This window comes from Saccoglossus kowalevskii, chromosome 3 (genome assembly GCF_978046115.1).
Source record: "Saccoglossus kowalevskii chromosome 3, keSacKowa6.1, whole genome shotgun sequence".
NCBI classification, from domain to species: domain Eukaryota; kingdom Metazoa; phylum Hemichordata; class Enteropneusta; family Harrimaniidae; genus Saccoglossus; species Saccoglossus kowalevskii.
Window position 1 is genome coordinate 43,184,901 of NC_140643.1, and position 27,978 is coordinate 43,212,878.

The 27,978-nt window shown below is 46.3% G+C and overlaps 1 protein-coding gene across 1 annotated transcript in view; it reads left to right on the top strand.

Moving 5' to 3' along the window:
• The first annotated feature begins 291 nt into the window (after positions 1 to 291).
• LOC102809069 (aldo-keto reductase family 1 member B1-like) overlaps positions 292 to 27,978 on the top strand; it is a 51,969-nt gene continuing 24,282 nt past the window's right edge. Inside the window, exon 1 of the mRNA XM_006822997.3 lies at positions 292 to 404. Coding sequence (XP_006823060.1) covers positions 336 to 404 — 69 coding nt within the window. The 5' untranslated portion in view covers positions 292 to 335. The remainder of the gene's footprint in view (positions 405 to 27,978) is intronic.

Here is a 27,978-nt window from a genome sequence, read left to right on the forward strand (position 1 = left end):
CAGATTTTAATCAGTTTGCAACATCCACCACCAGAACTCTTGCGTTCCAAAAGGGCGAGTTCATTTGTTCAAGGTTTGGCCATAACAGCCTCGGGTGGAGGACAATATATAGCATTACAATACAGTAGACCAACCACATTTATTTTCAGTCTTATTTTATTCAAAAAATTTGAAAGAAAAAAACATAGACTAGATAGGTAGTACAAATGATTTACAAAATCGTTTATTTATATTATATGAAATCATGGTATGTTCCCTACTGATATATAGATTCGCCCAGAGCATGCGTGGCCACAAGTCGACATACCTACCACCACACACACGGCACAGTCGTCATGTCTTTACGGTTGCTGACTTTGAGTAATGGTCGAAAAATGCCTCAACTAGGATTGGGGACCTGGAAGGTAAGGGGTTACAGATCGATATTCCGAGGGTTTATTTGTCTGAGGGTTCATTGGTTTGATGGTTTATTTGTCCGAGGGTTCAAGGGTCCGAGGGTTAAATAATAAGTATTTATTGTTAATTAATTTTCTGACTAACTTCTCAAATGACGCAATACAATACGTAATTTGGTTATCATTCCACCCAGACGAACACAAAGCAAAGAAAAACCACAGTTGCTATGTTTACACAGCAGCATTCTATCAGAGCCGAACTACCACCGCTCGCACCGATTCACAGCAGACTATATGTTTACATAACTAACAGGCGTGAGTGGCGCCCTCGCCGGCCAAGGGAGGTGATCAAAATTAAACCAGCGGTTTCCTGCCGGGTTGGCTGGTTCCCGCCTCAAGTGTCATGGCATACCAAGCCACAAGAGGCCGGTAACTAGTAACGGTTCCGGCATTCCGATTGGTACACCACTTTCTCGTTGCTTGTTCCATTTCCCTTAGTTACCTGACGTCAGCGCTTACGCTCGTGGCCGTTCAGGGGTTTCCTTTTGCTTTCGAAAGTTGGGCGAATAAAAAGAATTGTTTCTTTTGTTATAAATTTGCACAGAACATATCAAATCTGTAAATCTAAGCAGGCAGTATGTATGTATAAGCATGGCTTTATTGTAGCATTACAGACACGTTTACGCAAAACGGAACTTGGAATGTTTTCAAATTACGTCACTCAGTCGCGTTCCTTCCGGCCTGAAAACCGGCCCAAATGGAACAATATGGCGATTACTAGTTACCTGCGTCCTACCTGCCATTCGCAAAGGACGCCGGGAACCAGCGAAATAGTGCATTGACGCTGCAGTTCGGCGTCTTCTACACAGTTTGTGCTGGGACAGCGCTTCCGGTGACGACACAACGCTGATAGCGTGTATGCTAGTTTTTCTTTCAATTTGAAATTGCGCCCTCATGCGGAGATAAAGTGTATATTGGATGGTACAAAACGCATTGAACTCTGGAATATCACATTTGCTGTGCGACTTGCATTATAGCTAGCACTGTTTTTAATGTAAACAGTTATTTCCCAATAATGAAAAAGAAATTATAGTGGATCACACTGAAATAAAAATGCGTGCTTCGCCGACAAAACAGAACTATGCGTCGCATCGGGGTCAGAAATCAAATTTCACGTAATAATATTGTCTCCATGAACGCATTTGCGTAGATTTCCGAAAATTACGAGCCGTAAATATTTGCTATGTCATGTAAAACATCGGAAGACTTTTATTATAATATCTTGCTCTGATTTGAATAAAATCTATTATTTCCAAATAAAAATTAATTTTAGTGGATCGCACTGGAATATAAAAACTCGCACTTTGACGACAAAACAGAACTATGCGTCCCTGATAAATCTAGGTCAGAAGTTCAAATACATGTCAACGATTTTTTCTAAGTCATGTAATAATGAACAAATTTTTATGACCACATTTGTTGATTTCAAAATATTACCGGATGTGCAAGTTCGTTTATACATACACATATTAAAGAACTGACAACTAAAAACTGTATGCAAAGATAAGTTTATTTATGTGTCCAAAATGAATGCGATGTAGCGATTGATATCAACACGGGCCTTCTATCCCCAGCCTGGAAACGCTTGACAGTCTATTGTCCCATGGCTGGTTGCCGGGTAAATTAACGGTTCACACCTTGGACAATTAATCAGGAAGCGGAGCGTACACTAACTTAAGCACTGCAATCACAAACTGCAAACAGAACAGAACATATTACCGCGATTCATCAAAATACAAACATCCAAGAGAAAAAACTATCCACATCACCAACAAGTAATGTACATATCTACTATGATAAAACGCTGAATTGGTGGTACGCAGTTTCCAAAGAAAAATACCATTACATCCACATTATACAAATATTCACAGCTATAATCATAATATCATTGGGATCATATAACGCCCTAATTCATAACCTCATGATTACACAACGATTCATTTTTCTGGAGATAACAGTCAAACCATCAAGGTCTAACTGCGTGAATATAATTAAGACTCTTTCGTTGACGTGGACGCACTGGCTCTAACACAGGACAGGAATTTAGGCTCCCTGAACTTTGAATCAATTTCTATTATTTTTTCAAGCACAGACGTTTGGCAGTTGCATTTTCTAGTTGAACCTGCTCATATTCGGAACGAAGAAATGACGTTTCCAGGTGACCTAATTAAAAGCTAATTAGAGCAATCAGCGGAGCTCCTCTGAGCCGGGAACCGCTTGATTGAATGTGATCACCTCTCCAACGCCTTACAGAATAGTGTAGGTCTAGTCGGCATGATTATTACTGCGATTTTGCATAGTTCACATTGGTTGGGAATAGACATGTCTACATTGCAATTACGTAACCACAGTATTATCAGATAAAAGGCCGAATAGCTTTACTTAACCCCCCCCCCCCAACACCTGGGTCACGTTTAAGTTTATTTACAATGAAAACTGCACCAAGAGGAGAGGATTAATCTGTTCACTGAACATAACTTATCCTTAGCTAGTGTAGAAATCATGATAAAAATTATCACCTCTACTGACAACAAAGAAATCACTGACTATGCAAAATTAATTTTAACTGCCTTAACCGCAGAGATATTGCACTGAAAAAAACACCAGCTGCCCCAAAATAATCACTCAATTTTACATTTCTTGTACTGTTTTGTTTTTGTTCTGTTTTACTTATTGATCAAAGCTGTTGTTTATTTTTTATTGTATTATTTTCAAGATCCTTATAAGGATACAAAATCAATAAGATTATTTACTTACTTATTATTTCACATACTATCACTGGCCTGTACTGTTATTTAATCATAGATTTCTTAACCAGTTGTTTATTGACTGCCACAGTGAAAACGTTGTTTTGTATATACCGCTCCTTCTCGTCCAGAACACCTTCTTGCAATGACTTTCAATGAATATTCATTTTAGTGGTCATGGTAGCACCATCAATCAAAGCAGTGTTTGTATTGTCGGCAAAAATAAGCTGTTTTCAACAAGATGATAAACATTGGGCGAAAATTTGCCAGCACCTTATCACTAATTATGTCAACAAACAAATAAACTCTGTGGTGAATGTTTATATACTCTCTGATAGCTGTCACTTATATGATGTTCCTGCAATTTGATTGATACCAACAAGAAATCGTTGGGGAAGTGAAAAACTTCATCGTTCTGTCAGACGTGTCTGTTCGGTTTGGAGCGCAGCTGGAAGCGCAACTCGCGCTACCTTGTCAGGCTAGGGCTGAATGAGAGCCGAGATCTGGTAGAGTTCAATTCAGTTCGATCAGAGCCGAACGGAACAGCATCGTCAATTACTCAGTATGAAAACAACATGGCTGAAAATTATTTTGGTGTCATGCTTGTGTTGTTTCTTTACATGGCAAGATGCTGTTGAGCTGGTATTTCCAATAAACAGGATACATGGAGGCTAAAATACGCTAAATGTGTTACAGCCTATTCGCTTAAGTTATTGTCATGCAAATTTACCATCTTGTAATTATTCAACTGTTGTGATATGTGTAAAAGTTGTTGCTGTATCGGGACCGCTTCTACAATTTTTATCTTCAGTGTCTTTAAAAAGTTTCAATTTGCACTGCATCTGTTCAGTCGTCCTTTCAAGTTTTATTGCATTTTTCTGTTTCCCGTTGAGCTATCAATCTATCACAGTATAACTGCCATTGAAATTCGGGGAACCCCCTCAATTTCTCTACAATTTAAAAGGTTTAGTAGGCGCTTCTTCTAGTTAGTTTGTACCATGTGTCTGCGTACCTTTATGGAGTGAACCTGTGCCCAGTGTATCATCGAACACAAGCTAAACACGACAGTTGAGTAACAAAACATCGTTATAGTCTACGCACAGTATCTGACACTGAGGCGCTGTGCATTGTTCTTTATTTTAGTGGAAAAGGTGTTATTGAGAAGCTTACTGTGGTTTACGTTGCAATATGGATAATAATAAAAGCATAGAAACATAAACACATCTATTGATGATTTATTGTAAACGACAATTACGATAGACAAATTGTAAATGTAAAACAGAATATGCAGAAATAATGTAGAAAAAGTATGCAGTGAAAATACAAGAAAGATAGACCATATTATACCTTCTGTTGAATTCCCATCCCTTCCCTGCTCCATTGTGTGGTTCATCTTTGCAAAACTGTCATACCATCTATTTAATATAAGCAACATTTCAAAAGAATGTAGCAATATGTAATCTCATAGCATTCCTCCATTTTCTCCTTCTGGAAGGTGGTGCTTCAATTTGTGCTCATCAAAAATTACCTCTAATGTTGACTGTGCATCCTTTAAATGGTGTATAAACATCTAGATGGATGGATGACACACTGCAACTCTTATGTTAGGGTTAAAACAAGAAAACATTTTGAATTGCAATTTCATTTTGCTAATTTTAAAGTTTGAAACTGATACCTGAACGTACATGATACTATTATTGACACGTAGTATTTTCTGACTGTATATCAAATCAATACAGTACAGCTCTGCAAGTTGAAAAAATTGTCTTAATCCTTTTTTAAATTTAAGACGATTTATAATTTATTCTATAGTTCTCGCACTAGTTTAAACTGGCACTGCACAGCATCAGTCATCATGCGGCACCTTTTAGATTGACATAGATGAACTTTCCTGACACCTGTGGGTAGATTTATGGCACATTTACATAGAGTACGCTATACATGTATGTACCAATTGTGACGGTTCAAAATACATAATGTAATGACTTGCCTTTTCTTGTTGCAAATCTTACAATGGCTGTGTATAAACAAGGATACCACTTTTCGAGAACTTCATTAAAATTTTGCAAAATGTGCCATACATGAAAAACAGAGCGGCCAATACCGTAACCCAGTTTGACCAATTTGATTCAGAATAATTGATTGATCACCGGTTTGCATGCGACATACCCACCTCAGAAGTGGGGGAAGTACATTAGAATTGCTTACCGGGGATGTACCCTCTGAGATGGGTTTATTGATTGGAAGTTTGAGTATAAATATGAGTCTAATGTTTTGTCAAGTAAGGTATAAATATCGATAATAGGTTTTAATTTTAGGTGCTTTTATGCCTATACGGCAGTCTACCAGGAATATTAAAAAAAAATCATCAGTGTGTTGGAAGTTTTTAAGCGTATTTAACGCATAATGCAATCTGATTAAAATAAGACCTTATTGGGCTTTTTAAAATGTATTTATTATTATTTTCATTTTTTTAAATTTGTACTTACATTATTAGATCACCAAAGCCTGAGGCAATCAAACAAAGAAAATGATCAAATTATTATATAAAAATTTTAAATAAAAAAATTAAAAAATAAGATCTTTTTTTAATTAGATTGCACAAGCTTTAATGCTTTCAATGATTGTATATAGGCTGAAATTGCATTTCTTTGTGTAGATATTGCAACTACCTACTAGGTAGTAGGTATAAAAATGGTCATATTATTCAGGGCTCAGGGGCACATCCCTACCCAGCTATATATTACTACCCACCTCCCAAAAGGAAAACTTTCAAGGAAACAAACGCTTAGACCCGGTCAAACACAAAATGGCATCCATTAGGCCTGGTCAAACACAAACTGTCGTCCACTAGGCCTGGTCAAACACAAACTAACATCCACTAGGCCCGGTCAAACACAAACTGGCATCCATTAGGTCTGGTCAAACACAAACTGGCATCCATTAGGTCTGGTCAAACACAAATTGGCATCCATTAGGCCTGGTCAAACACAAACTGGCATCCATTAGGCATGGTCAAACGCAAACCTGCATACATTAGGCCTGGTCAAACACAAACTGGCATCCATTAGGCCCGGTCAAACACAAACTGGCGTCCACTAGACCCGGTCAAACACAAAATGGCATCCATTAGGCCTGGTCAAACACAAACTGGCATCCATTAGGCCTGGTCAAACACAAACTGGCATCCATTAGGCCCGGTCAAACACAAACTGGCATCTATTAGGCCTGGTTAAACACAAAATGGCATCCATTAGGCCTGGTCAAACACAAACTGGCATCCATTAGGCCTGGTCAAACACAAACTGGCATCCATTAGGCCTGGTCAAACACAAACTGTCGTCCACTAGGCCCGGTCAAACACAAACTGGCATCCATTAGGCCCTTTCAAACAGAAACTGGCATCCATTATGCCTGATCAAACACAAACTGGCATCCATTAGGCCCGGTCAAACACAAACTGGCATCCATTAGGCCTGGTCAAACACAAACTAGCATCCATTAGGCCTGGTCAAACACAAACTGTCGTCCACTAGGCCCGGTCAAACACAAACTGGCATCCATTAGGCCTGGTCAAACACAAACTGGCATCCATTAGGCCTGGTCAAACACAAACTGGCATCCATTAGGCCTGGTCAAACACAAACTGGCATCCATTAGGCCCGGTCAAACAGAAACTGGCATCCATTAGGCCCGGTCAAACATAACTGGCATCCATTAGGCCTGGTCAAACACAAAATGGCATCCATTAGGCCTGGTCAAACACAAACTGGCATCCATTAGGCCTGGTCAAACACAAACTGGCATCCATTAGGCCTGCTCAAACACAAACTGGCGTCCACTAGACCTGGTCAAACAAAAACTGGCATCCATTAGGCCTGGTCAAACACAAACTGTCGTCCACTAGGCCCAGTCAAACAGAAACTGGCATCCATTAGGCCTGGTCAAACACAAACTGTCGTCCACTAGGCCCGGTCAAACACAAACTGTCATCCATTAGGCCTGGTCAAACACAAAATGGCATCCATTAGGCCCGGTCAAACACAAACTGCCATCCACTAGGCCCGGTCAAACACAAACTGGCATCCATTAGGCCTGGTCAAACACAAACTGGCATCCATTAGGCCCGGTCAAACACAAACTGGCATCCATTAGGCCTGGTCAAACACAAACTGGCGTCCACTAGACCCAATCAAACAAAAACTGGCATCCATTAGGCCTGGTCAAACACAAACTTTCATCCACTAGGCCCAGTCAAACAGAAACTGGCATCCATTAGGCCTGGTCAAACACAAACTGTCGTCCACTAGGCCCGGTCAAACACAAACTGGCATCCATTAGGCCTGGTCAAACGCAAACTGGCATCCACTAGGCCCGGTCAAACACAAACCTGCATCCATTAGGCCTGGTCAAACACAAACTGGCGTCCACTAGACCCGGTCAAACACAAACTGGCATCCATTAGGCCCGGTCAAACACAAACTGGCATCCATTAGGCCTGGTCAAACACAAACTGGCATCCATTAGGCCCGGTCAAACAGAAACTGGCATCCATTAGGCCTGGTCAAACACAAAATGGCATCCATTAGGCCTGGTCAAACACAAACTGGCATCCATTAGGCCTGGTCAAACACAAACTGGCATCCATTAGGCCTGGTCAAACACAAACTGTCGTCCACTAGGCCTGGTCAAACACAAACTGGCATCTATTAGGCCCTTTCAAACAGAAACTGGCATCCATTATACCTGGTCAAACACAAACTGGCATCCATTAGGCCCGGTCAAACACAAACTGGCATCCATTAGGCCTGGTCAAACACAAACTGGCATCCATTAGGCCCGGTCAAACACAAACTGTCATCCATTAGGCCTGGTCAAACACAAACTGTCGTCCACTAGGCTCAGTCAAACACAAACTGGCATCCACTAGGCCCGGTCAAACAGAAACTGGCATTTACTAGACCCGGTCAAACACAAAATGGCATCCATTAGGCCTGGTCAAACACAAACTGGCATCCATTAGGCCTGGTTAAACACAAAATGGCATCCATTAAGCCTGGTCAAACACAAACTGGCATCCATTAGGCCTGGTCATACACAAACTGGCATCCATTAGGCCTGGTCAAACACAAACTGTCGTCCACTAGGCCCGGTCAAACACAAACTGGCATCCATTAGGCCCTTTCAAACAGAAACTGGCATCCATTATGCCTGGTCAAACACAAACTGGCATCCATTAGGCCCGGTCAAACACAAACTGGCATCCATTAGGCCTGGTCAAACACAAACTAGCATCCATTAGGCCTGGTCAAACACAAACTGTCGTCCACTAGGCCCGGTCAAACACAAACTGGCATCCATTAGGCCCTTTCAAACAGAAACTGGCATCCATTATGCCTGGTCAAACACAAACTGGCATCCATTAGGCCTGGTCAAACACAAACTGGCATCCATTAGGCCTGGTCAAACACAAACTGGCATCCATTAGGCCCGGTCAAACAGAAACTGGCATCCATTAGGCCCGGTCAAACACAAACTGGCATCCATTAGGCCTGGTCAAACACAAAATGGCATCCATTAGGCCTGGTCAAACACAAACTGGCATCCATTAGGCCTGGTCAAACACAAACTGGCATCCATTAGGCCTGCTCAAACACAAACTGGCATCCACTAGACCTGGTCAAACAAAAACTGGCATCCATTAGACCTGGTCAAACAAAAACTGGCATCCATTAGGCCTGGTCAAACACAAACTGTCGTCCACTAGGCCCAGTCAAACAGAAACTGGCATCCATTAGGCCTGGTCAAACACAAACTGTCGTCCACTAGGCCCGGTCAAACACAAACTGACATCCATTAGGCCTGGTCAAACACAAAATGGCATCCATTAGGCCCGGTCAAACACAAACTGGCATCCACTAGGCCCGGTCAAACACAAACTGGCATCCATTAGGCCTGGTCAAACACAAACTGGCATCCATTAGGCCCGGTCAAACACAAACTGGCATCCATTAGGCCCGGTCAAACACAAACTGGCGTCCACTAGACCCAATCAAACAAAAACTGGCATCCATTAGGCCTGGTCAAACACAAATTTTCATCCACTAGGCCCGGTCAAACAGAAACTGGCATCCATTAGGCCTGGTCAAACACAAACTGTCGTCCACTAGGCCCGGTCAAACACAAACTGGCATCCATTAGGCCTGGTCAAACACAAATGGCATCCATTAGGCCTGGTCAAACGCAAACTGGCATCCACTAGGCCCGGTCAAACACAAACTGGCATCCATTAGGCCTGGTCAAACACAAACTGGCGTCCACTAGACCCGGTCAAACACAAACTGGCATCCATTAGGCCTGGTCAAACACAAAATGGCATCCATTAGGCCTGGTCAAATGCAAACTGGTATCCACTAGGCCCGGTCAAACACAAACTGGCATCCATTAGGCCTGGTCAAACACAAACTGGCGTCCACTAGACCCGATCAAACACAAACTGGCATCCATTAGGCCCGGTCAAACACAAACTGGCATCCATTAGGCCTGGTCAAACAGAAACTGGCATCCATTAGGCCCGGTCAAACAGAAACTGGCATCCATTAGGCCTGGTCAAACACAAAATGGCATCCATTAGGCCTGGTCAAACAAAAACTGGCATCCATTAGGCCTGGTCAAACACAAACTGGCATCCATTAGGCCTGGTCAAACACAAACTGTCGTCCACTAGGCCTGGTCAAACACAAACTGGCATCCATTAGGCCCTTTCAAACAGAAACTGGCATCCATTATGCCTGGTCAAACACAAACTGGCATCCATTAGGCCCGGTCAAACACAAACTGGCATCCATTAGGCCTGGTCAAACACAAACTGGCATCCATTAGGCCCGGTCAAACACAAACTGTCATCCATTAGGCCTGGTCAAACACAAACTGTCGTCCACTAGGCTCAGTCAAACACAAACTGGCATCCACTAGGCCCGGTCAAACAGAAACTGGCATTTACTAGACCCGGTCAAACACAAAATGGCATCCATTAGGCCTGGTCAAACACAAACTGTCGTCCACTAGGCCTGGTCAAACACAAACTGGCATCCATTAGGCCTGGTCAAACACAAACTGTCGTCCACTAGGCCCGGTCAGACACAAACTGGCATCCATTAGGCCTGGTCAAACACAAAGTGGCATCCATTAGGCCCAGTCAAACACAAACTGGCATCCATTTGGCCCGGTCAAACAGAATCTAGCATCCATTAGGCCTGGTCAAACACAAACTGGCATCCATTAGGCCTGGTCAAACGCAAACCTGCATCCATTAGGCCTGGTCAAACACAAACTAACATCCACTAGGCCCGGTCAAACACAAACTGGCATCCATTTGGTCTGGTCAAACACAAACTGGCATCCATTAGGCCTGGTCAAACACAAACTGGCATACATTAGGCCTGGTCAAACGCAAACCTGCATCCATTAGGCGTGGTCAAACACAAACTAACATCCACTAGGCCTGGTTAAACACAAAATGGCATCCATTAGGCCTGGGCAAACACAAACTGGCATCCATTAGGCCTGGTCAAACACAAACTGGCATCCATTAGGCCTGGTCAAACACAAACTGTCGTCCACTAGGCCCGGTCAAACACAAACTGGCATCCATTAGGCCCTTTCAAACAGAAACTGGCATCCATTATGCCTGGTCAAACACAAACTGGCATCCATTAGGCCCGGTCAAACACAAACTGGCATCCATTAGGCCTGGTCAAACACAAACTAGCATCCATTAGGCCTGGTCAAACACAAACTGTCGTCCACTAGGCCCGGTCAAACACAAACTGGCATCCATTAGGCCCTTTCAAACAGAAACTGGCATCTATTATGCCTGGTCAAACACAAACTGGCATCCATTAGGCCTGGTCAAACACAAACTGGCATCCATTAGGCCTGGTCAAACACAAACTGGCATCCATTAGGCCCGGTCAAACAGAAACTGGCATCCATTAGGCCCGGTCAAACACAAACTGGCATCCATTAGGCCTGGTCAAACACAAAATGGCATCCATTAGGCCTGGTCAAACACAAACTGGCATCCATTAGGCCTGGTCAAACACAAACTGGCATCCATTAGGCCTGCTCAAACACAAACTGGCGTCCACTAGACCTGGACAAACAAAAACTGGCATCCATTAGGCCTGGTCAAACACAAACTGTCGTCCACTAGGCCCAGTCAAACAGAAACTGGCATCCATTAGGCCTGGTCAAACACAAACTGTCGTCCACTAGGCCCGGTCAAACACAAACTGGCATCCATTAGGCCTGGTCAAACACAAAATGGCATCCATTAGGCCCGGTCAAACACAAACTGCCATCCACTAGGCCCGGTCAAACACAAACTGGCATCCATTAGGCCTGGTCAAACACAAACTGGCATCCATTAGGCCCGGTCAAACACAAACTGGCATCCATTAGGCCTGGTCAAACACAAACTGGCGTCCACTAGACCCAATCAAACAAAAACTGGCATCCATTAGGCCTGGTCAAACACAAACTTTCATCCACTAGGCCCGGTCAAACAGAAACTGGCATCCATTAGGCATGGTCAAACACAAACTGTCGTCCACTAGGCCCGGTCAAACACAAACTGGCATCCATTAGGCCTGGTCAAACACAAAATGGCATCCATTAGGCCTGGTCAAACGCAAACTGGCATCCACTAGGCCCGGTCAAACACAAACTGGCATCCATTAGGCCTGGTCAAACACAAACTGGCGTCCACTAGACCCGGTCAAACACAAACTGGCATTCATTAGGCCCGGTCAAACACAAACTGGCATCCATTAGGCCTGGTCAAACACAAACTGGCATCCATTAGGCCCGGTCAAACAGAAACTGGCATCCATTAGGCCTGGTCAAACACAAAATGGCATCCATTAGGCCTGGTCAAACACAAACTGGCATCCATTAGGCCTGGTCAAACACAAACTGGCATCCATTAGGCCTGGTCAAACACAAACTGTCGTCCACTAGGCCTGGTCAAACACAAACTGGCATCCATTAGGCCCTTTCAAACAGAAACTGGCATCCATTATGCCTGGTCAAACACAAACTGGCATCCATTAGGCCCGGTCAAACACAAACTGGCATCCATTAGGCCTGCTCAAACACAAACTGGCATCCATTAGGCCCGGTCAAACACAAACTGTCATCCATTAGGCCTGGTCAAACACAAACTGTCGTCCACTAGGCTCAGTCAAACACAAACTGGCATCCACTAGGCCCGGTCAAACAGAAACTGGCATTTACTAGACCCGGTCAAACACAAAATGGCATCCATTAGGCCTGGTCAAACACAAACTGGCATCCATTAGGCCCGGTCAAACACAAACTGGCATCTATTAGGCCTGGTTAAACACAAAATGGCATCCATTAGGTCTGGTCAAACACAAACTGGCTTCCATTAGGCCTGGTCAAACACAAACTGGCATCCATTAGGCCTGGTCAAACACAAACTGTCGTCCACTAGGCCCGGTCAAACACAAACTGGCATCCATTAGGCCCTTTCAAACAGAAACTGGCATCCATTATGCCTGGTCAAACACAAACTGGCATCCATTAGGCCTGGTCAAACACAAACTGGCATCCATTAGGCCTGGTCAAACACAAACTGGCATCCATTAGGCCCGGTCAAACAGAAACTGGTATCCATTAGGCCCGGTCAAACACAAACTGGCATCCATTAGGCCTGGTCAAACACAAAATGGCATCCATTAGGCCTGGTCAAACACAAACTGGCATCCATTAGGCCTGGTCAAACACAAACTGGCATCTATTAGGCCTGCTCAAACACAAACTGGCGTCCACTAGACCTGGTCAAACAAAAACTGGCATCCATTAGGCCTGGTCAAACACAAACTGTCGTCCACTAGGCCCAGTCAAACAGAAACTGGCATCCATTAGGCCTGGTCAAACACAAACTGTCGTCCACTAGGCCCGGTCAAACACAAACTGGCATCCATTAGGCCTGGTCAAACACAAAATGGCATCCATTAGGCCCGGTCAAACACAAACTGGCATCCACTAGGCCCGGTCAAACACAAACTGGCATCCATTAGGCCTGGTCAAACACAAACTGGCATCCATTAGGCCCGGTCAAACACAAACTGGCATCCATTAGGCCCGGTCAAACACAAACTGGCGTCCACTAGACCCAATCAAACAAAAACTGGCATCCATTAGGCCTGGTCAAACACAAACTTTCATCCACTAGGCCCGGTCAAACAGAAACTGGCATCCATTAGGCCTGGTCTAACACAAACTGTCGTCCACTAGGCCCGGTCAAACACAAACTGGCATCCATTAGGCCTGGTCAAACACAAATGGCATCCATTAGGCCTGGTCAAACGCAAACTGGCATCCACTAGGCCCGGTCAAACACAAACTGGCATCCATTAGGCCTGGTCAAACACAAACTGGCGTCCACTAGACCCGGTCAAACACAAACTGGCATCCATTAGGCCTGGTCAAACACAAAATGGCATCCATTAGGCCTGGTCAAACGCAAACTGGCATCCACTAGGCCCGGTCAAACACAAACTGGCATCCATTAGGCCTGGTCAAACACAAACTGGCGTCCACTAGACCCGATCAAACACAAACTGGCATCCATTAGGCCCGGTCAAACACAAACTGGCATCCATTAGGCCTGGTCAAACAGAAACTGGCATCCATTAGGCCCGGTCAAACAGAAACTGGCATCCATTAGGCCTGGTCAAACACAAAATGGCATCCATTAGGCCTGGTCAAACAAAAACTGGCATCCATTAGGCCTGGTCAAACACATACTGGCATCCATTAGGCCTGGTCAAACACAAACTGTCGTCCACTAGGCCTGGTCAAACACAAACTGGCATCCATTAGGCCCTTTCAAACAGAAACTGGCATCCATTATGCCTGGTCAAACACAAACTGGCATCCATTAGGCCCGGTCAAACACAAACTGGCATCCATTAGGCCTGGTCAAACACAAACTGGCATCCATTAGGCCCGGTCAAACACAAACTGTCATCCATTAGGCCTGGTCAAACACAAACTGTCGTCCACTAGGCTCAGTCAAACACAAACTGGCATCCACTAGGCCCGGTCAAACAGAAACTGGCATTTACTAGACCCGGTCAAACACAAAATGGCATCCATTAGGCCTGGTCAAACACAAACTGTCGTCCACTAGGCCTGGTCAAACACAAACTGGCATCCATTAGGCCTGGTCAAACACAAACTGTCGTCCACTAGGCCCGGTCAGACACAAACTGGCATCCATTAGGACTGGTCAAACACAAAGTGGCATCCATTAGGCCCAGTCAAACACAAACTGGCATCCATTTGGCCCGGTCAAACAGAATCTAGCATCCATTAGGCCTGGTCAAACACAAACTGGCATCCATTAGGCCTGGTCAAACGCAAACCTGCATCCATTAGGCCTGGTCAAACACAAACTAACATCCACTAGGCCCGGTCAAACACAAACTGGCATCCATTTGGTCTGGTCAAACACAAACTGGCATCCATTAGGCCTGGTCAAACACAAACTGGCATCCATTAGGCCTGGTCAAACGCAAACCTGCATCCATTAGGCGTGGTCAAACACAAACTAACATCCACTAGGCCTGGTTAAACACAAAATGGCATCCATTAGGCCTGGGCAAACACAAACTGGCATCCATTAGGCCTGGTCAAACACAAACTGGCATCCATTAGGCCTGGTCAAACACAAACTGTCGTCCACTAGGCCCGGTCAAACACAAACTGGCATCCATTAGGCCCTTTCAAACAGAAACTGGCATCCATTATGCCTGGTCAAACACAAACTGGCATCCATTAGGCCCGGTCAAACACAAACTGGCATCCATTAGGCCTGGTCAAACACAAACTAGCATCCATTAGGCCTGGTCAAACACAAACTGGCATCCATTAGGCCCGGTCAAACAGAAACTGGCATCCATTAGGCCCGGTCAAACACAAACTGGCATCCATTAGGCCTGGTCAAACACAAAATGGCATCCATTAGGCCTGGTCAAACACAAACTGGCATCCATTAGGCCCGGTCAAACAGAAACTGGCATCCATTAGGCCCGGTCAAACACAAACTGGCATCCATTAGGCCTGGTCAAACACAAAATGGCATCCATTAGGCCTGGTCAAACACAAACTGGCATCCATTAGGCCTGGTCAAACACAAACTGGCGTCCACTAGACCCAATCAAACAAAAACTGGCATCCATTAGGCCTGGTCAAACACAAACTTTCATCCACTAGGCCCGGTCAAACAGAAACTGGCATCCATTAGGCATGGTCAAACACAAACTGTCGTCCACTATGCCCGGTCAAACACAAACTGGCATCCATTAGGCCTGGTCAAACACAAAATGGCATCCATTAGGCCTGGTCAAACGCAAACTGGCATCCACTAGGCCCGGTCAAACACAAACTGGCATCCATTAGGCCTGGTCAAACACAAACTGGCGTCCACTAGACCCGGTCAAACACAAACTGGCATCCATTAGGCCCGGTCAAACACAAACTGGCATCCATTAGGCCTGGTCAAACACAAACTGGCATCCATTAGGCCCGGTCAAACAGAAACTGGCATCCATTAGGCCTGGTCAAACACAAAATGGCATCCATTAGGCCTGGTCAAACACAAACTGGCATCCATTAGGCCTGGTCAAACACAAACTGTCGTCCACTAGGCCTGGTCAAACACAAACTGGCATCCATTAGGCCTGGTCAAACACAAAATGGCATCCATTAGGCCCGGTCAAACACAAACTGGCATCCACTAGGCCCGGTCAAACACAAACTGGCATCCATTAGGCCTGGTCAAACACAAACTGGCATCCATTAGGCCCGGTCAAACACAAACTGGCATCCATTAGGCCCGGTCAAACACAAACTGGCGTCCACTAGACCCAATCAAACAAAAACTGGCATCCATTAGGCCTGGTCAAACACAAACTTTCATCCACTAGGCCCGGTCAAACAGAAACTGGCATCCATTAGGCCTGGTCTAACACAAACTGTCGTCCACTAGGCCCGGTCAAACACAAACTGGCATCCATTAGGCCTGGTCAAACACAAATGGCATCCATTAGGCCTGGTCAAACGCAAACTGGCATCCACTAGGCCCGGTCAAACACAAACTGGCATCCATTAGGCCTGGTCAAACACAAACTGGCGTCCACTAGACCCGGTCAAACACAAACTGGCATCCATTAGGCCTGGTCAAACACAAAATGGCATCCATTAGGCCTGGTCAAACGCAAACTGGCATCCACTAGGCCCGGTCAAACACAAACTGGCATCCATTAGGCCTGGTCAAACACAAACTGGCGTCCACTAGACCCGATCAAACACAAACTGGCATCCATTAGGCCCGGTCAAACACAAACTGGCATCCATTAGGCCTGGTCAAACAGAAACTGGCATCCATTAGGCCCGGTCAAACAGAAACTGGCATCCATTAGGCCTGGTCAAACACAAAATGGCATCCATTAGGCCTGGTCAAACAAAAACTGGCATCCATTAGGCCTGGTCAAACACATACTGGCATCCATTAGGCCTGGTCAAACACAAACTGTCGTCCACTAGGCCTGGTCAAACACAAACTGGCATCCATTAGGCCCTTTCAAACAGAAACTGGCATCCATTATGCCTGGTCAAACACAAACTGGCATCCATTAGGCCCGGTCAAACACAAACTGGCATCCATTAGGCCTGGTCAAACACAAACTGGCATCCATTAGGCCCGGTCAAACACAAACTGTCATCCATTAGGCCTGGTCAAACACAAACTGTCGTCCACTAGGCTCAGTCAAACACAAACTGGCATCCACTAGGCCCGGTCAAACAGAAACTGGCATTTACTAGACCCGGTCAAACACAAAATGGCATCCATTAGGCCTGGTCAAACACAAACTGTCGTCCACTAGGCCTGGTCAAACACAAACTGGCATCCATTAGGCCTGGTCAAACACAAACTGTCGTCCACTAGGCCCGGTCAGACACAAACTGGCATCCATTAGGACTGGTCAAACACAAAGTGGCATCCATTAGGCCCAGTCAAACACAAACTGGCATCCATTTGGCCCGGTCAAACAGAATCTAGCATCCATTAGGCCTGGTCAAACACAAACTGGCATCCATTAGGCCTGGTCAAACGCAAACCTGCATCCATTAGGCCTGGTCAAACACAAACTAACATCCACTAGGCCCGGTCAAACACAAACTGGCATCCATTTGGTCTGGTCAAACACAAACTGGCATCCATTAGGCCTGGTCAAACACAAACTGGCATCCATTAGGCCTGGTCAAACGCAAACCTGCATCCATTAGGCGTGGTCAAACACAAACTAACATCCACTAGGCCTGGTTAAACACAAAATGGCATCCATTAGGCCTGGGCAAACACAAACTGGCATCCATTAGGCCTGGTCAAACACAAACTGGCATCCATTAGGCCTGGTCAAACACAAACTGTCGTCCACTAGGCCCGGTCAAACACAAACTGGCATCCATTAGGCCCTTTCAAACAGAAACTGGCATCCATTATGCCTGGTCAAACACAAACTGGCATCCATTAGGCCCGGTCAAACACAAACTGGCATCCATTAGGCCTGGTCAAACACAAACTAGCATCCATTAGGCCTGGTCAAACACAAACTGGCATCCATTAGGCCCGGTCAAACAGAAACTGGCATCCATTAGGCCCGGTCAAACACAAACTGGCATCCATTAGGCCTGGTCAAACACAAAATGGCATCCATTAGGCCTGGTCAAACACAAACTGGCATCCATTAGGCCCGGTCAAACAGAAACTGGCATCCATTAGGCCCGGTCAAACACAAACTGGCATCCATTAGGCCTGGTCAAACACAAAATGGCATCCATTAGGCCTGGTCAAACACAAACTGGCATCCATTAGGCCTGGTCAAACACAAACTGGCGTCCACTAGACCCAATCAAACAAAAACTGGCATCCATTAGGCCTGGTCAAACACAAACTTTCATCCACTAGGCCCGGTCAAACAGAAACTGGCATCCATTAGGCATGGTCAAACACAAACTGTCGTCCACTATGCCCGGTCAAACACAAACTGGCATCCATTAGGCCTGGTCAAACACAAAATGGCATCCATTAGGCCTGGTCAAACGCAAACTGGCATCCACTAGGCCCGGTCAAACACAAACTGGCATCCATTAGGCCTGGTCAAACACAAACTGGCGTCCACTAGACCCGGTCAAACACAAACTGGCATCCATTAGGCCCGGTCAAACACAAACTGGCATCCATTAGGCCTGGTCAAACACAAACTGGCATCCATTAGGCCCGGTCAAACAGAAACTGGCATCCATTAGGCCTGGTCAAACACAAAATGGCATCCATTAGGCCTGGTCAAACACAAACTGGCATCCATTAGGCCTGGTCAAACACAAACTGTCGTCCACTAGGCCTGGTCAAACACAAACTGGCATCCATTAGGCCCTTTCAAACAGAAACTGGCATCCATTATGCCCGGTCAAACACAAACTGGCATCCATTAGGCCTGGTCAAACACAAACTGGCATCCATTAGGCCCGGTCAAACAGAAACTGGCATCCATTAGGCCTGGTCAAACACAAAATGGCATCCATTAGGCCTGGTCAAACACAAACTGGCATCCATTAGGCCTGGTCAAACACAAACTGTCGTCCACTAGGCCTGGTCAAACACAAACTGGCATCCATTAGGCCCTTTCAAACAGAAACTGGCATCCATTATGCCTGGTCAAACACAAACTGGCATCCATTAGGCCCGGTCAAACACAAACTGGCATCCATTAGGCCTGCTCAAACACAAACTGGCATCCATTAGGCCCGGTCAAACACAAACTGTCATCCATTAGGCCTGGTCAAACACAAACTGTCGTCCACTAGGCTCAGTCAAACACAAACTGGCATCCACTAGGCCCGGTCAAACAGAAACTGGCATTTACTAGACCCGTTCAAACACAAAATGGCATCCATTAGGCCTGGTCAAACACAAACTGGCATCCATTAGGCCCGGTCAAACACAAACTGGCATCTATTAGGCCTGGTTAAACACAAAATGGCATCCATTAGGTCTGGTCAAACACAAACTGGCTTCCATTAGGCCTGGTCAAACACAAACTGGCATCCATTAGGCCTGGTCAAACACAAACTGTCGTCCACTAGGCCCGGTCAAACACAAACTGGCATCCATTAGGCCCTTTCAAACAGAAACTGGCATCCATTATGCCTGGTCAAACACAAACTGGCATCCATTAGGCCCGGTCAAACACAAACTGGCATCCATTAGGCCTGGTCAAACTCAAACTAGCATCCATTAGGCCTGGTCAAACACAAACTGTCGTCCACTAGGCCCGGTCAAACACAAACTGGCATCCATTAGGCCCTTTCAAACAGAAACTGGCATCCATTATGCCTGGTCAAACACAAACTGGCATCCATTAGGCCTGGTCAAACACAAACTGGCATCCATTAGGCCTGGTCAAACACAAACTGGCATCCATTAGGCCCGGTCAAACAGAAACTGGTATCCATTAGGCCCGGTCAAACACAAACTGGCATCCATTAGGCCTGGTCAAACACAAAATGGCATCCATTAGGCCTGGTCAAACACAAACTGGCATCCATTAAGCCTGGTCAAACACAAACTGGCATCTATTAGGCCTGCTCAAACACAAACTGGCGTCCACTAGACCTGGTCAAACAAAAACTGGCATCCATTAGGCCTGGTCAAACACAAACTGTCGTCCACTAGGCCCAGTCAAACAGAAACTGGCATCCATTAGGCCTGGTCAAACACAAACTGTCGTCCACTAGGCCCGGTCAAACACAAACTGGCATCCATTAGGCCTGGTCAAACACAAAATGGCATCCATTAGGCCCGGTCAAACACAAACTGGCATCCACTAGGCCCGGTCAAACACAAACTGGCATCCATTAGGCCTGGTCAAACACAAACTGGCATCCATTAGGCCCAGTCAAACACAAACTGGCATCCATTAGGCCCGGTCAAACACAAACTGGCGTCCACTAGACCCAATCAAACAAAAACTGGCATCCATTAGGCCTGGTCAAACACAAACTTTCATCCACTAGGCCCGGTCAAACAGAAACTGGCATCCATTAGGCCTGGTCAAACACAAACTGTCGTCCACTAGGCCCGGTCAAACAGAAACTGGCATCCATTAGGCCTGGTCAAACACAAAATGGCATCCATTAGGGCTGGTGAAACGCAAACTGGCATCCACTAGGCCCGGTCAAACACAAACTGGCATCCATTAGGCCTGGTCAAACACAAACTGGCGTCCACTCGGCCCGGTCAAACACAAACCGGCATCCATTAGGCCCGGTCAAACACAAACTGGCATCCATTAGGCCTGGTCAAACACAAACTGGCATCCATTAGGCCCGGTCAAACAGAAACTGGCATCCATTAGGCCTGGTCAAACACAAAATGGCATCCATTAGGCCTGGTCAAACACAAACTGGCATCCATTAGGCCTGGTCAAACACAAACTGGCATCCATTAGGCCTGGTCAAACACAAACTGTCGTCCACTAGGCCTGGTCAAACACAAACTGGCATCCATTAGGCCTGGTCAAACACAAACTGTCGTCCACTAGGCCCGGTCAGACACAAACTGGCATCCATTAGGCCTGGTCAAACACAAAGTGGCATCCATTAGGCCCGGTCAAACACAAACTGGCATCCATTAGGCCTGGTCAAACACAAACTGTCGTTCACTAGGCCCGGTCAAACAGAAACTGGCATCCATTAATCTCAATCAAACAGAAACTGGCATCCATTAGACCTGGTCAAACACAAACTGGCATCCATTAGGCCCAGTCAAACACAAACTGGCATCCATTTGGCCCGGTCAAACAGAATCTAGCATCCATTAGGCCTGGTCAAACACAAACTGGCATCCATTAGGCCTGGTCAAACACAAACTGGCATCCATTAGGCCCGGTCAAACACAAACTGGCATCCATTAGGCCTGGTCAAACACAAACTAGCATCCATTAGGCCTGGTCAAACACAAACTGTCGTCCACTAGGCCCGGTCAAACACAAACTGGCATCCATTAGGCCCTTTCAAACAGAAACTGGCATCCATTATGCCTGGTCAAACACAAACTGGCATCCATTAGGCCTGGTCAAACACAAACTGGCATCCATAAGGCCTGGTCAAACACAAACTGGCATCCATTAGGCCCGGTCAAACAGAAACTGGTATCCATTAGGCCCGGTCAAACACAAACTGGCATCCATTAGGCCTGGTCAAACACAAAATGGCATCCATTAGGCCTGGTCAAACACAAACTGGCATCCATTAGGCCTGGTCAAACACAAACTGGCATCCATTAGGCCTGGTCAAACACAAACTGTCGTCCACTAGGCCTGGTCAAACACAAACTGGCATCCATTAGGCCCTTTCAAACACAAACTGGCATCCATTATGCCTGGTCAAACACAAACTGGCATCCATTAGGCCCGGTCAAACACAAACTGGCATCCATTAGGCCTGGTCAAACTCAAACTAGCATCCATTAGGCCTGGTCAAACACAAACTGTCGTCCACTAGGCCCGGTCAAACACAAACTGGCATCTATTAGGCCCTTTCAAACAGAAACTGGCATCCATTATGCCTGGTCAAACACAAACTGGCATCCATTAGGCCTGGTCAAACACAAACTGGCATCCATTAGGCCTGGTCAAACACAAACTGGCATCCATTAGGCCCGGTCAAACAGAAACTGGTATCCATTAGGCCCGGTCAAACACAAACTGGCATCCATTAGGCCTGGTCAAACACAAAATGGCATCCATTAGGCCTGGTCAAACACAAACTGGCATCCATTAGGCCTGGTCAAACACAAACTGGCATCTATTAGGCCTGCTCAAACACAAACTGGCGTCCACTAGACCTGGTCAAACAAAAACTGGCATCCATTAGGCCTGGTCAAACACAAACTGTCGTCCACTAGGCCCAGTCAAACAGAAACTGGCATCCATTAGGCCTGGTCAAACACAAACTGTCGTCCACTAGGCCCGGTCAAACACAAACTGGCATCCATTAGGCCTGGTCGAACACAAAATGGCATCCATTAGGCCCGGTCAAACACAAACTGGCATCCACTAGGCCCGGTCAAACACAAACTGGCATCCATTAGGCCTGGTCAAACACAAACTGGCATCCATTAGGCCCAGTCAAACACAAACTGGCATCCATTAGGCCCGGTCAAACACAAACTGGCGTCCACTAGACCCAATCAAACAAAAACTGGCATCCATTAGGCCTGGTCAAACACAAACTTTCATCCACTAGGCCCGGTCAAACAGAAACTGGCATCCATTAGGCCTGGTCAAACACAAACTGTCGTCCACTAGGCCCGGTCAAACAGAAACTGGCATCCATTAGGCCTGGTCAAACACAAAATGGCATCCATTAGGGCTGGTGAAACGCAAACTGGCATCCACTAGGCCCGGTCAAACACAAACTGGCATCCATTAGGCCTGGTCAAACACAAACTGGCGTCCACTCGGCCCGGTCAAACACAAACCGGCATCCATTAGGCCCGGTCAAACACAAACTGGCATCCATTAGGCCTGGTCAAACACAAACTGGCATCCATTAGGCCCGGTCAAACAGAAACTGGCATCCATTAGGCCTGGTCAAACACAAAATGGCATCCATTAGGCCTGGTCAAACACAAACTGGCATCCATTAGGCCTGGTCAAACACAAACTGGCATCCATTAGGCCTGGTCAAACACAAACTGTCGTCCACTAGGCCTGGTCAAACACAAACTGGCATCCATTAGGCCTGGTCAAACACAAACTGTCGTCCACTAGGCCCGGTCAGACACAAACTGGCATCCATTAGGCCTGGTCAAACACAAAGTGGCATCCATTAGGCCCGGTCAAACACAAACTGGCATCCATTAGGCCTGGTCAAACACAAACTGTCGTTCACTAGGCCCGGTCAAACAGAAACTGGCATCCATTAATCTCAATCAAACAGAAACTGGCATCCATTAGACCTGGTCAAACACAAACTGGCATCCATTAGGCCCAGTCAAACACAAACTGGCATCCATTTGGCCCGGTCAAACAGAATCTAGCATCCATTAGGCCTGGTCAAACACAAACTGGCATCCATTAGGCCTGGTCAAACACAAACTGGCATCCATTAGGCCCGGTCAAACACAAACTGGCATCCATTAGGCCTGGTCAAACACAAACTAGCATCCATTAGGCCTGGTCAAACACAAACTGTCGTCCACTAGGCCCGGTCAAACACAAACTGGCATCCATTAGGCCCTTTCAAACAGAAACTGGCATCCATTATGCCTGGTCAAACACAAACTGGCATCCATTAGGCCTGGTCAAACACAAACTGGCATCCATAAGGCCTGGTCAAACACAAACTGGCATCCATTAGGCCCGGTCAAACAGAAACTGGTATCCATTAGGCCCGGTCAAACACAAACTGGCATCCATTAGGCCTGGTCAAACACAAAATGGCATCCATTAGGCCTGGTCAAACACAAACTGGCATCCATTAGGCCTGGTCAAACACAAACTGGCATCCATTAGGCCTGCTCAAACACAAACTGGCGTCCACTAGACCTGGTCAAACAAAAACAGGCATCCATTAGTCCTGGTCAAACACAAACTGTCGTCCACTAGGCCCAGTCAAACAGAAACTGGCGTCCATTAGGCCTGGTCAAACACAAACTGTCGTCCACTAGGCCCGGTCAAACACAAACTGGCATCCATTAGGCCTGGTCAAACACAAAATGGCATCCATTAGGCCCGGTCAAACACAAACTGGCATCCACTAGGCCCGGTCAAACACAAACTGGCATCCATTAGGCCTGGTCAAACATAAACTGGCATCCATTAGGCCCGGTCAAACACAAACTGGCATCCATTAGGCCCGGTCAAACACAAACTGGCGTCCACTAGACCCAATCAAACAAAAACTGGCATCCATTAGGCCTGGTCAAACACAAACTTTCATCCACTAGGCCCAGTCAAACAGAAACTGGCATCCATTAGGCCTGGTCAAACACAAAATGGCATCCATTAGGCCCGGTCAAACACAAACTGCCATCCACTAGGCCTGGTCAAACACAAACTGGCGTCCACTAGACCCAATCAAACAAAAACTGGCATCCATTAGGCCTGGTCAAACACAAACTTTCATCCACTAGGCCCGGTCAAACAGAAACTGGCATCCATTAGGCATGGTCAAACACAAACTGTCGTCCACTAGGCCCGGTCAAACACAAACTGGCATCCATTAGGCCTGGTCAAACACAAAATGGCATCCATTAGGCCTGGTCAAACGCAATCTGGCATCCACTAGGCCCGGTCAAACACAAACTGGCATCCATTAGGCCTGGTCAAACACAAACTGGCGTCCACTAGACCCGGTCAAACACAAACTGGCATCCATTAGGCCCGGTCAAACACAAACTGGCATCCATTAGGCCTGGTCAAACACAAACTGGCATCCATTAGGCCCGGTCAAACAGAAACTGGCATCCATTAGGCCTGGTCAAACACAAAATGGCATCCATTAGGCCTGGTCAAACACAAACTGGCATCCATTAGGCCTGGTCAAACACAAACTGGCATCCATTAGGCCTGGTCAAACACAAACTGTCGTCCACTAGGCCTGGTCAAACACAAACTGGCATCCATTAGGCCCTTTCAAACAGAAACTGGCATCCATTATGCCTGGTCAAACACAAACTGGCATCCATTAGGCCCGGTCAAACACAAACTGGCATCCATTAGGCCTGCTCAAACACAAACTGGCATCCATTAGGCCCGGTCAAACACAAACTGTCATCCATTAGGCCTGGTCAAACACAAACTGTCGTCCACTAGGCTCAGTCAAACACAAACTGGCATCCACTAGGCCCGGTCAAACAGAAACTGGCATTTACTAGACCCGTTCAAACACAAAATGGCATCCATTAGGCCTGGTCAAACACAAACTGGCATCCATTAGGCCCGGTCAAACACAAACTGGCATCTATTAGGTCTGGTCAAACACAAACTGGCTTCCATTAGGCCTGGTCAAACACAAACTGGCATCCATTAGGCCTGGTCAAACACAAACTGTCGTCCACTAGGCCCGGTCAAACACAAACTGGCATCCATTAGGCCCTTTCAAACAGAAACTGGCATCCATTATGCCTGGTCAAACACAAACTGGCATCCATTAGGCCCGGTCAAACACAAACTGGCATCCATTAGGCCTGGTCAAACTCAAACTAGCATCCATTAGGCCTGGTCAAACACAAACTGTCGTCCACTAGGCCCGGTCAAACACAAACTGGCATCCATTAGGCCCTTTCAAACAGAAACTGGCATCCATTATGCCTGGTCAAACACAAACTGGCATCCATTAGGCCTGGTCAAACACAAACTGGCATCCATTAGGCCTGGTCAAACACAAACTGGCATCCATTAGGCCCGGTCAAACAGAAACTGGTATCCATTAGGCCCGGTCAAACACAAACTGGCATCCATTAGGCCTGGTCAATCACAAAATGGCATCCATTAGGCCTGGTCAAACACAAACTGGCATCCATTAGGCCTGGTCAAACACAAACTGGCATCTATTAGGCCTGCTCAAACACAAACTGGCGTCCACTAGGCCTGGTCAAACACAAACTGGCATCCATTAGGCCCTTTCAAACAGAAACTGGCATCCATTATGCCTGGTCAAACACAAACTGGCATCCATTAGGCCCGGTCAAACACAAACTGGCATCCATTAGGCCTGCTCAAACACAAACTGGCATCCATTAGGCCCGGTCAAACACAAACTGTCATCCATTAGGCCTGGTCAAACACAAACTGTCGTCCACTAGGCTCAGTCAAACACAAACTGGCATCCACTAGGCCCGGTCAAACAGAAACTGGCATTTACTAGACCCGTTCAAACACAAAATGGCATCCATTAGGCCTGGTCAAACACAAACTGGCATCCATTAGGCCCGGTCAAACACAAACTGGCATCTATTAGGCCTGGTTAAACACAAAATGGCATCCATTAGGTCTGGTCAAACACAAACTGGCTTCCATTAGGCCTGGTCAAACACAAACTGGCATCCATTAGGCCTGGTCAAACACAAACTGTCGTCCACTAGGCTCAGTCAAACACAAACTGGCATCCATTATGCCTGGTCAAACACAAACTGGCATCCATTAGGCCCGGTCAAACACAAACTGGCATCCATTAGGCCTGCTCAAACACAAACTGGCATCCATTAGGCCCGGTCAAACACAAACTGTCATCCATTAGGCCTGGTCAAACACAAACTGTCGTCCACTAGGCTCAGTCAAACACAAACTGGCATCCACTAGGCCCGGTCAAACAGAAACTGGCATTTACTAGACCCGTTCAAACACAAAATGGCATCCATTAGGCCTGGTCAAACACAAACTGGCATCCATTAGGCCCGGTCAAACACAAACTGGCATCTATTAGGCCTGGTTAAACACAAAATGGCATCCATTAGGTCTGGTCAAACACAAACTGGCTTCCATTAGGCCTGGTCAAACACAAACTGGCATCCATTAGGCCTGGTCAAACACAAACTGTCGTCCACTAGGCCCGGTCAAACACAAACTGGCATCCATTAGGCCCTTTCAAACAGAAACTGGCATCCATTATGCCTGGTCAAACACAAACTGGCATCCATTAGGCCCGGTCAAACACAAACTGGCATCCATTAGGCCTGGTCAAACTCAAACTAGCATCCATTAGGCCTGGTCAAACACAAACTGTCGTCCACTAGGCCCGGTCAAACACAAACTGGCATCCATTAGGCCCTTTCAAACAGAAACTGGCATCCATTATGCCTGGTCAAACACAAACTGGCATCCATTAGGCCTGGTCAAACACAAACTGGCATCCATTAGGCCTGGTCAAACACAAACTGGCATCCATTAGGCCCGGTCAAACAGAAACTGGTATCCATTAGGCCCGGTCAAACACAAACTGGCATCCATTAGGCCTGGTCAAACACAAAATGGCATCCATTAGGCCTGGTCAAACACAAACTGGCATCCATTAGGCCTGGTCAAACACAAACTGGCATCTATTAGGCCTGCTCAAACACAAACTGGCGTCCACTAGGCCTGGTCAAACACAAACTGGCATCCATTAGGCCCTTTCAAACAGAAACTGGCATCCATTATGCCTGGTCAAACACAAACTGGCATCCATTAGGCCCGGTCAAACACAAACTGGCATCCATTAGGCCTGCTCAAACACAAACTGGCATCCATTAGGCCTGGTCAAACACAAACTGGCATCCATTAGGCCTGGTCAAACACAAACTGTCGTCCACTAGGCCCGGTCAAACACAAACTGGCATCCATTAGGCCCTTTCAAACAGAAACTGGCATCCATTATGCCTGGTCAAACACAAACTGGCATCCATTAGGCCCGGTCAAACACAAACTGGCATCCATTAGGCCTGGTCAAACTCAAACTAGCATCCATTAGGCCTGGTCAAACACAAACTGTCGTCCACTAGGCCCGGTCAAACACAAACTGGCATCCATTAGGCCCTTTCAAACAGAAACTGGCATCCATTATGCCTGGTCAAACACAAACTGGCATCCATTAGGCCTGGTCAAACACAAACTGGCATCCATTAGGCCTGGTCA